Genomic DNA, 11,857 nt, shown 5'->3' with positions numbered 1-11,857 from the left:
AGCAGTATGCACTCCTTTGCAGTCAGGAAAGTGAGTCAGGACAAATAAGTTCTGTTAAAACTAATGGGAATTAATGTATACAGGCAAGCAGATTACACAAAGAGGCAGGAAATTCCTGCAGGCTCTCCCCTTCTGAAATTCTGTTTTCAAAGTCATTCTTGGTGTTGACTTTAAATACCTATTTTTCATTCTCAAGTTACTTTGGTATTTGGCTCCCATTTGGCTTGCCTCAGTGATAGATTGCTGGAAAGTTTGCTTTTCTTCACAAAAGCAGCACACGCTCTTGAAACAGCTTGCTTCGCGAGTTTTCAGTTTCGTTGTTATTGAATCCATACCATCCAAAAACCCTCCCACCAGGACAGGGCGGGCTAGGTTTCCTTAGCTGGAGACACAGATTTAGGCACGGGCTCTCTGATTCGTTGTCCTGGCCTCGGAGCGGGCACGGTGCGTTCAGCCTAAATCCGATAACAAAAGGGGAAACAGTGAAGGAGCTCTGGGAGCGCTAACCCAGCACAGAAAGCCCATACACCGAGCGAGCAGGTGAGGGTGCCTCATGGCTCCAGGCGTCGGCTGAGGAATCGAAGTGTGCGCAAGCGAAGGACAAGCCGCAAGGGCCGCGCTGAAAGCGAGAAGTGGCAGTGGAGACGCCCCATGGGCGGCCGGATGAGTTTGATGCTCCACGGGAGGGAAACGTACCCCCTACCTCGCCGCCGTTCGGCGCAACTAGAGGTCGAGATGATGATTAAGGTACGTGAGATTCGCTCCCCAGCCCCTGCAAAGAGAGGGACGTCTGGGAGGGGTTCGGCGCCTCCAGGGCTGCGGCCGCCCGCGCAGAGCTCCGGGCTCGGTCGGGCGGCCACAGGGCGGTGCGTGCGCCCTCCGCCGTGAGCCGCGCTGCGCCGGGCTTGGCCGCGGGGTGCACCTGGGTGTGCGTGGTGGCAAGCAGCGCTAGCCTCTACCCGAAAAACAAGAGTGGCAAGGTATGTGCTCTACAGCTTCTTTGCGACCCATGAGCCGACAGCCAGCAGTTCGCGCGGCTGAAGTTGAGTACCCTCAACGCCCCTCTTGCTCTGCTGTTCTGGCTCGGCAATGAGTATTGGGCATATTGAGCTTGGTTTGGCAGCTACTGCTGTGATACCTGCCGCGGATGGAGTGGAGAAAGCATTTGCTTCCCCACTGATTTAAATACAATACTCTGAATATAAATTATATTTTGAGACAGTCATGGAAAGGAAACGTCCAAACATGAGGATGGGTTGGTAATACTGAAGAACACAAAACTTTTCATGTATATGAAAGTTGGATCAGTTTTAAATTGTTTTGGTTTTAAACCCATCTGATTTCAAGTCATGCCTTTGACTTTGTCTCAGAACAAAACTAGAAAAAACTGCCAGCAAAGCATATTCTCAGGCACAGTTGGAAATGGAAAATAGCAGAAATGTCTATAGAGTAGCAGCTGATGGTCTCAGCATCACACAACTCATTTCAGAGGCTCATTCACATATCTGTATTTCTGGTTTTAAAGCAAGCCTCTGGACCTTTGAAGTTTCATGCATTTCCTCCTGGATTACCTCTAAAACCTCAATTCAGTAACAGTTCTAAGTTAAACATGTGTTTAAATGTTTTTGTTGATTCAAGATCTATGTGCCACTATAGGTCTTCCTCTCACATGCTTAAGTAAGCATCCTCTCATTTCAAATCTCTTCTGAAAACACACCACTTCTATTGAAACCTTTTAGGATTAGCTTTCCAGAAATTCAGGAATAATATACCACACAAGGGATAAGCTGTGGGTTCGTGCATTAAATAATCTTTACTGATTTCAGGCTCCCTTTGATCATTTTGTATGCGCTCTGTGAAGCCATCTCCTTCAGTCTTTGTATAACGTTTCAAAACAAGCAGTTTCAAATAACCATTTTATTATAAAAAGCTGCCAAGGAAATATCTGAGTGTACATTTTCCTGCCAGAATTGCTTTCCTCTGAGGTGTAAGATGGCCAGTATTCAATCCTAGACAAGTGACTCATTTAAAGGGTTGATATTTTTGCCTTCACTCAGAAAAAAGAGCTTTATTCCATTTGAAAGCACATCCAGTAATCTCCAGTGATCTCTTGTTAAGCAAACATTAGCCTGTGACTTTAGTCATGATATCAAATCTGAAAATTCTAATATTATGATGAAAAGAAAAATTGTTGTAACAAACTTCTGGTGAGACCTTATAGTACCAGTAAGGGAGGCATACAGGAAAAATGAGGAATTCTTTGTCAGGGAGTGTAGTGATACAGTGATAACAAGTAAAGTTTTTTAACGCAATAGAGGGTAGATTTTGACTAGGCACTAGGAAGAAATTGTTCCCCATGAGACAGTGGACCAGGTTGGACAGAGAAGCTGTGGATATCACATCCCTAGGGGTGTTCAAAGTCAGATTGGGTGGGACTTTGTGCAGCTCACTGTGGTGGGAGGTGTTCTGGCCCATTGAAGAGGGTTAGAACATAGATGGTTGTTCAGGTCCCTTCCAATCCAAATCAGTCTGTGATTCTACTTTTGCTGAAAGTTCTTAAAACACAGTAAGAGAACATATCATACGATATTTTGGGAGCAAAACACATGCCCTGTTCTCTTTTTTTTTTTTTTTTTTTTTTTTGTGCCAGAGTTTATGTTACAATGACATAGGTATAAGTAATCCAGTTTGCACAGAAACTCACAGTGCTGTGGTACCTGCTCACCATGACAGTTCTATCCCACTATACTCTGGTTAGTCAGGTTCCACGTCCTTCTTTTTGTCTGTCTGGGTTTGAAAATTCAGAATCTGCTGCTCTAATTAATATAATAGTTAGATATATAATTATAGTTAATATAATAGGGGATAACTTCTTTTAATCTAGATTTTAACCTTCAAGTTTGCAACTGATTTGTCCTGAATGGTCAAAGGAACCCTTTGAGCAATGAACCCAGGATCAAGAGAACAAGTTAACTACTTAAAAGATGGGAGGAGTGAAATGCCAAGAACAAGGATGAAGAAATATGATACTTATATTAGCACTAGTCTGTCAGGATACCCATTTATAATGGGTGGGGGAGAGCGAGAGAGATTTAGATAAAATACTGAGTTTAATGAAATGGATGGTCTGTGTTCTGTCACATATTAGTGTATAAATCACGTTTGCTCTCTGAAACCAATTACATTTAAGTAGTTTAAAGTTGGTATAAATTAAAGGGCAAGCTGAGCCAATAATTCTCAACAACAACAACAAAAACTGGTAAAGTCTCCAATTTATGCTGCTATTATGGAACAAATAATACATGGGCAGAATGTATTACCATCAGTGGCTGAAGGTAATAAATAAGAGCTTGAAATACAAGCTTTCTTTATTGCTGAATTTCTGTAGGTCTTCTTTTCCAATGGTGCTACAATGCACCACCCACTGCCTCGCTGTGCTCACATCCTCTGTTTGGTTTCCATAAACGTTCAGCAAGCATGAATGAATGTCAATGAGTGCAATTTTTTTTCTGCATGAAGGAACTCAATTACACAGCTTTGGTTCATACACTTCATGTCAGATGCCATTTCCTCAGTCTTTCTCTCTGCTGCCACCTGTTGCACAATGACAAAATGTAGTGTAATATTGTTGGGAAAGTTCAGCTTCTACTGCCATACCACCAACATCCACCTCTGTTGTGGGTCAACATAGTGAAACAAAAAGCATTACTTCTGGAGCAGCCCTCATAATTATACATCAGGCCTCCTGAATTTCTGCTACTGAGTATTTGAAGTAATTTTGATGTTAAACATTCTATCTCAGAATATGCCAAAAGGTGTTGATGCACATTTGATGCACCAGGTTACACAGGACAAAGGAGAGGCTGATGTACTGAACGTCTTTTTTGCCACAGACTTTATTAGCAAGATTAATTTGCAAATCTCTGGCCCCAGGGACTGGGGGGAAAACCTGGAGCCAGGAAAATGCAACCCTGGTGGAAGAGGGTCAGGTCAGGTAACCTGAGGTAAATCGAAAATGGGCTGCATGGCTGGACCCAAAGTGTAGTGATCAGCAGCACAAAGTCTAGTTGGAGGCCAGTAACTAGCGGTGTACCCAAGGGTCTAGTCCTGGGTCTAGTCCTGTTTAACATACTCATTAGTGATCTGGACGATGCAGTAGAGTGCACACTCAATAAATACACAGATGACAAAAATGTGGAGAGCAACTGATGCACCAGATGGCCTTGCTACCTTTCAGAGGGACCTTGACAAGCTAAGAAACTTGGAGTGACAGCTACCTCATGCAATTCAACAAGGGAAAGAGTGGAGTCCTGCATCTAAGAAGAAACAACCCCATGCACCAGTGTGTCCTGGGAGCTACTCATGTAGAAAGCAGCTTGGCAGAAAAGGATATGGGGGTTCTCATGAATCCCAAGTTGAATATGAGTCAGCAACATACCCTTGTTGCCAAGAAGGCTAGCAATTCTGTTGCCTGCTTTCTACAATACCAGTATTGCTAGGTGACCCTTCTCTACCCAGACCTTGCTGAGGGTACTCATGGAGTACTGCGCCAATTTCTGTCACTTTCCATCTCCTTCCCCGACCAGAAAGAGTGGCCTGAGCATTCTGGAAAGAGTCCAGTGGTGGGCTGCACAGAAGATGGTACTGGAACATGTCTGCTATGAGAAGAGGCTGAGAGAACTGGGGTTGTTCAGCCTGGAGAAGAGAAGGCTCAGGGGGATTTTGACGATGTTCCTAAAGAAAGGTTACAAAGACAGTGAATCCAAGATCTCCAGTGGTGCCTGGCATCAGAACAAGAGGCAGTAAGCACAGAGAAAGACAGAATGTTCCTCCGAATATCAGGAAGTACTTCATTAGAGTAATAGTGACTGAGCACTCTAAGTTGCCCAGGGATGTTATGGAATCTACCTCCTTGGAGGTCTTTAAAAGCCATCTGGAGATGGTCCCATTTAACCTGTTCCAGGTGTCCCTAGCAGGAGGGTTGGACAAAATGAGCTTCAGAGGTGCCTTCCAACCTCAATTGTTCTTTGATTCTGTGATAGTAGTTATATAGTAGTATACCTCTGCCTTCACAGTTGATAGCATATCCAAAAGTAAAATTCACATCTAAAGATTTATTTTCAAATGAAGCATATGATGATATCAGAAGTGAGCTTGTAAGAAGTATGGTTATTTCCAAATTATCATTTTAATTCCAATTTTGCAGATTATCCACTCTCTGTCACAACACACTTTTTGGGTATTTTTTCATCTTGGCTTTAATAAAATAAATGGAATAGTGAAAAAACACTAAAGCAAAAAAACAAAACCCACAACTTTGTAGCACAGCCTAGAAAAAAACCTTCTTACTTTGTTAGATGGGGCCTCGGGCAGCCTAATTTTGTGGATAGCAACCCTGCCTGTGCCAGGGGAATGGAACTACAGTGCCTTCCAACCCATGTCATTCTATGATTCTGTGAAGATCTTTTATCAAAACTTTAGTGCTTGCCATAAGAAGAATGGCTATTTCAAGGTATGGTCAGACAGTTGTTAAGTCTGGTAATGTTTGTTTTTTTTAAACTGAGTCTATTAACAAATCCTATGTAATGACAAACTTTGGACATGCCTTGCTCCTTGACAGTGCTATTTGGTGTATAGATCTTCCCTCTAGCCCAGCTTCTGCATAGTCATGGAAGTTGCTGCTTCTCTGAAGAAAGGTGAACCCCTATTCCACTGTAATGTTTTCTGGCTTCCAATGTGAGCCAGCTGATAATATAAGGAGAGCATTTCCTTGAGTCAATGCTGTTTTCTAAAAACATTTTGGACTCAGTATGCTTCAAGAAAAATTAATTAGGTCCCAGATCCCATTTGGAGTCATGAAAGTTAAAAATTCTTTGCCACTTCCTAAAAACTTAAGTTATAATGGTAATACTAATTGCATCTTTACTCCCTGGGTATGAATACAGGCATTTCTTGTGGCAAGGGTTTAGTTTTATTACACACACATGCACACACATATATATATTACAAAAACCAGCACATATCTCTATGTGTACATGTGAGTACATGTGTGAACGTACTCACAAGTCCACCTGGTTATTATTCATATTTCAACTTAATTTGAAACCCATGAATGCATTTAACTGCAAGGCCAAACTAGTTATTATTTTTATTTATAATTTTGCATAGCATAATACAAAGTAGTAAATCATGATCATTTAGATTTAGAGCACACCTCAAAGCTATTCATTTCCTGTGACTTTTAAGAGTTACTTTATGCCTTTGTGTACATTTTCATACACACGGTTTGAGGCCATGCCATTTTTGAGACTTTGACACTCAGAGAGCAACATGTAATCTTTCTTTCCATAAGGATTTCATAGTGGAGGAGCCAGGTTGGTTATTTTTTGACTGTGGGACTTTAAAGAGAATCCTGATTTCACAACTTGCCAGTCTAGGCCGTTTTGTACATTCTTCATGGAAAAGGCTGTCATTCAGAAACGTTTCCGGCACTGATCTATCCCAAATGCATCTAACATTAGAGGTGTTAGCTCTCTGTGGTATCTATGGCAGGGATAGAGGTAACAGCTGATAGAAAATGGACTGTTGCACCCGAGGAAACTGTTTTTGGATCTTATTTGTTTTTGGCTCAGGCACAATATAGATGGCTGTGTGTAATGCGGGGAAGAAAACACAGGGTAGAATTGGGAGATAGTCCATATTCTTTTCCTAAGTGATGGGGAACTGGCAATGATAAATCAGAGCTTGGTGTCATAAACCACCTTTTACTTATAAAAATGATTTTTTATGAGAGTGAATGTGTAGTCCAGTATCTTGCCTTTGTTTTTCATGGTTCTCTATTATCTGACCACAAAACACTAATAAAAAGCCTAACCTTACTTCTTTTTGACAGTTATCCAAGCAATTAGAGCCAACAAATGCATTTTTAAAGTAATAGACTCTCAGAAACTAATGTATGCTTGGGAATTGAAAGGGCAAAAGGTTTTTGTTAAGTTTTTAAAGGGAATGTCAAGCATAAACTCTTTTTCATGTCTGTATAAGCCCAGCAGGCATGGAATGGAATGCCTGCTTCCTGCCAAATCTGGTATTAACTATGGCTATCACATTGAAGGAAATTAGAACCATTTGGGTCTTTGTACTTGAAGGTTCCCAAGTATGATTTAAGAAGGCTTACTCTAGATTGTTATGCCAGTTTATGGGATTTCAATGCATGTATTCAGTATGGTGCTTCAGCAGTTCACTAATCATGTCCTGGCTTTGAATGCATTGATCCAAGTGCTTCATTTAAGCATATGCCTGATGGCATCAGGACCTAGAGACTGGGGAAGAGGCAAGAAAGAAAGGAAGATGACACTGAAGGAGATGAGTGATTGAGTTCAATCAGAGGATTTTGACATGTATTTCACACAGCTGTAATTTTGATGGGTGCAACTTAAGGCTATTACCTCTCATCCTATTGCTAGATACCTGGGAGAAGAGACCGACCTCCACCTTGCTACACTCTCCTTTCAGGTAGCTGTAGAGAATGATAAGGTCACCCCTTCTCCAGACTAAACAGTCCCAACTCCCAATGCTGCTCCTCATAAGGCTTGTGCTCCAGACCCTTCATGAACTTCATTGCCCTAAATACACTGTGGATGTAGCAATTTCTGCATAACATTCATATGGTTTCAGTTGCATCTTTGTGCAGAAGACATTTGCATGAAGGAATTTATGCATAGTACTTAATGAAACAAAAATTAAAAGCAATAAATAAATAAGTAGTAAGAATTCTTGTAAATAGTACTACACTTGCATTTCAGTGTGTTATTCCAGTGTTTTGGTCAGTTATGATAAGAACTTTTTAGAGCTAAAGAGCTGCTTAATTGAATACTTTCTGTTAGTACCTTTGTGTCACAGACATGATGGCAAACTAAAATCTGGCTTAACCTGTCAGGCACTGGCAGGGCATATATGATAACCAGAGCTTCTTCTCAGAAGTGTGTGTTCTCAGTCTGTGTTTACTGAGAAGAAAGATTAGAGTTGGTGAGTTTTTATATGAAGCTGGGGCTCTGACTTGAATGTTACGTGCATTTGACAAAGACTAATGGACTGTTAGCTGCTGGATTCCTTATTCTCTTTGAACTTCCTCTTTTTTTTTTCTTTTCTTTTTTCTTTCTTTTTCCACTGGTGGGTGAAGAAGCACATTTGCCCTTCTTGTAATAAGTTAGAAACAACCCTGCCACACTGCCACAAGACATTCTTCTTTTCCTAGTCTCACTGGAAAACTTGGACTTCTAATTACTTGCATATTATGACTTTAAACTCACTGAAAATCAGTGTACATTGAAGGAATTCTTCCGAAAATACTTTCGCGCTTAGAAAAGCTTTTAAGCTGGGTATTAAGCTGTGGCATATATTGTAGACACTAAGAAATCTGACTTCCCTTAGTATATAAGGTAAAATATAGAAATCATAATGCTCAGAAATTTATAGTTAAAACTGATGTGACCCAAATTTCAATACAATTTTCTTATTTTAAGAGATTTTTTTTTTGTTTGTTTTTGTTTTTTTTTCCCCTTTAAAATACATTTTAAAAAGGAAACACAAAGAATCCTTACTGAGGAAGTATTTAACATATAAAGAATTTCAATACTGTTTCAAGGCTATTCACTTTCACTTTCCATATGACTTTTGCCTGCTCTTTGTTTGTTATTTTTCATTTCTAAGTTCTTTCTTCTAGATTAAAAACTGACCTAACTGGAGCAGGAGCTCCAGAAATGTTCAGGGTGTTCATCAAGATATTAGCAACTAATTAATTTATCATATTTCCATTGAAGACAAATTTTTAATGGATATAGAAATGAGATTACTTAGGAAAGGAGAGGTCATACAGTGTAATGGCTTTATGTGTAACATGGGTTACCAGCTTTATTCTGGGTCATGTTTTTACTTTTCTAAAGAAATTAAAACTGGTGGTTCAGTGATTCAGTAGAGAAGAACAATCAAAGAATAACACTGAACCCTAGACCACAACCCTCAGGCTCCTACCTTGTAATCAGATCTTCCTGTGCTGAGAAGTCCAGCCTTCAGATCCATCTCTCTCCAACTTAGAGGTGTGGGACCATGTCAAAGACCTTGCACAGGTTTAGACTGATGATCTTAGTTACCCATCCTTTGTCCACCAGTGCCACCACTCCATCATAAAAGGCTACCAGATTGATCATGCCTTGTTACCTGTTTTGGATCTCCCTCCTCAACCTGCATGTGCCTTAACATCTCTCCCAGGAGCAGCTATTTCATGATATTCACAGGCACAGATGTGAGGCTCGCTGGCCTATAGTTCCCCGGGTCTTCCTTTCTCCCTTCCTTAAAAATGGGAGTAATGTTTTACTTCTTCCTGTCACCAGAAACTTACTCCTGACTTCTTGAACTGCTTGCAAGCTGATATCTGGTATACTTCTGAAATATGAAATTTTGACTGCTGACAGACAGCCATGTCAGAATTATGTAAGCATGGCTTATACCTTTAAAAATGCCAAAATGCCAGGGAAGTAAATATGTAATGTTTACTCACAGTCTTTTGGAAAAATCAATTAGAGAAGAAATCTAACACATCTGAAGCCATATGCATTTTCAAATTGCACCTCTATTAGATTTGATGAAAAAATCACCTGCTTGTTCAGCAAGAGATTTTACAATACTGACTGGTATCTGTACAAGCAGGATCAACCCAGAATCTTATTTCATCTCTTAACACTTCTCAACTGAAAAACAAGTGAATCTTTACCTGCTGGTTTCTGTACATCTCTGCTGTGGTTCACTGTACTCTCCTGTGAGTTTGGTGAAAATACAACAGCCCTTAATTCCCCTCACACTAGAGGAGGAGCAGCAAAACATTAAAGGTGTCGTGTTAAATCATAATCCAGAAGAAAGGAATGAGAGACAAAAAAGCTTCTATTCCCCCAGGTGTGCTTTTAATTTGATGCCAGTTTTGGTCAATGCAACATACAAACATTGTCAGGGCAGATTTCACTCAGGGTGCGCTATTTAATGCTAATTTATGAATAGAACATGAAAAATAGCATGATTTTCAGTAACACAGAGATCAGAGGACTTCAGCTGTATTAAACATATTCTCTGGGATTTTCATATTTACACCTCCTTTATCCTGGAAGAGAGGCATTAAGTCAGAAATTGGTAAGGAGCCCTTGTTGACCAGGAAAGGAATGATCAATTGAACCTTGCCAAGATACATTCCAGGGCAACTGGCAGGAGGAAGGAGGAAAGCAGAGGCCAGATTTTTAGTTGGTCTGTGAAAGAAAGAATTGTGCTGTTGATATGTGTTCTTACTACATAAGGACAATGTTAGAGAGGACCCATGGACCTATGTCTCAGAAGAGGGGAAAGGAGAGTAGGGAAAAGATAGGGAGATGGGCCTGAAAAGAAAAGAGCTGCAATGAGCTAAGGGAGCTAAACATGATAGCACAGTACGAGATAACACAATATAATTCAATATAATTGGAATTGTAGCTAATAAATCTAATAGAGTGTCCAAAACTAAAGGCCTTACTTGAATGCTGAAGGTGAGACAGCAAGGGAGCACACACCACAGAGAAGAGGAGTAAAAGAAGGGGCAGTCTCATGACTTGTGAACAGTTTTATCTTTCCCTCTAAACTGAAAAAGGAACATGGAAAGAGAACAGTGAAAGACTTTTGGGATATGTAGAAGATCTCTTCTGAGAATCAGGTGCCTGGAAATAGCAACAATCCATGGAACAGGAACATTAACTCTTTTACTCTCAGCATACTACATGATTTTATGATGTAGAATATCAAGAAACATAAAATCATGACAGTTTTACAGTAAGCTGGATGGCTTCTGGAATAAATGAACAATAATTGCTGAGTCAGACAAGTCCAAGAAAAAAAAAAAACAAAACAAGAAAACAAAAAAACAAAAACAAAGTAATGTAATTAGTGCCTGATCAGCATTTTTGACCGGCCAACAATTTCATCAAAATGCTGAAAATTCATCAAAATGGTAAACAAGGCTGAATGGGCTGAGCCTATGATGGTAGAACCAACCTCAGTTCAGTAACCTCTGCTGCTGGAAGCACTGAGCAGAGCAGTGCTAGGATACTTGTACTGCTGCTTAAACCCCATCCTGGGATCTTGACTAAGGAAAAAAAAAATATAACCTTCACTTGGTCAACGGCATTCCCTTTCTTTACTTTAGTTTATTTTCAGAAACACCATTACACAATGCTGAACATGAGATCTCACCTCCATTTCTATACCTATAAATTACAAAGCAATAGTTTATAGACTTCTTCAGAGCACAAGAGTTAAAGCTGTGTGGTGTGCACATTTGAGGGTTCTGTGGCCACATTTACAAACAATAATTTGTTTTTATCTTGTTTCCTTTGGGCAACAGTTTTTGTATATATATATATATATATAAAATAGTGAAAATGTGTGTTTGTGTACATATGTACACATGCACATATGTGTGCACGTCTATGCATGTATACACAAAATATCCCCCAGACAAAAATATGGATGAATTGTTGAAGTTAACATTTGCCTTATTGCAGAGCCAATAGTAGGGATTCTCTTCCAATAGGCTAGACTGGTTTGCTTGCTTGGATATAGTCACTCAGATAAGTTATTTTAATGTGACTAAAAATCTTTCCTGAAGCTAATTAAAATGCTAACTCTAACATATGTATATTTTGATGCTTGCTGCTCATATTGTAGTTCTCTCCCAGCATGCATAATATTGACCTTATAACCTCAGATATTCTGCGAAGTAGTGAACCCAACAATGTATTTTCAAAACATGATCCTTCAGTATGTTTCAAGTTGTTTGTATTGT

The 11,857-nt window shown here is 40.0% G+C and overlaps 1 protein-coding gene across 14 annotated transcripts in view; it reads left to right on the top strand.

Annotated features, from left to right (window-relative positions):
* The first annotated feature begins 270 nt into the window (after nt 1–270).
* Nucleotides 271–11,857, top strand: part of TNS3 (tensin 3) — a 176,420-nt gene continuing 164,833 nt past the window's right edge. For 10 of the 14 annotated variants that reach the window (XR_014943503.1, XM_085540051.1, XM_085540028.1 and 7 more), the window contains exon 1: nt 271–747. Coding sequence is in view for 9 of the 14 variants with exons in the window: in XM_085540051.1 (XP_085396177.1) it covers nt 652–747 (96 nt within the window). In the remaining 5 variants the exon portion in view is untranslated. The remainder of the gene's footprint in view (nt 748–11,857) is intronic. The other 4 variants (XM_085540050.1, XM_085540037.1, XM_085540030.1 and 1 more) reach the window with 3 other exon arrangements.

Source organism: Coturnix japonica, chromosome 2 (assembly GCF_054131305.1).
Source record: "Coturnix japonica strain WE chromosome 2, WE-NBRP24, whole genome shotgun sequence".
In the NCBI taxonomy this organism is placed as follows: Eukaryota; Metazoa; Chordata; class Aves; order Galliformes; family Phasianidae; genus Coturnix; species Coturnix japonica.
The sequence above is the reverse complement of the archived record's forward strand: the minus strand, read 5'-3'. Positions and strand labels throughout refer to the sequence as shown.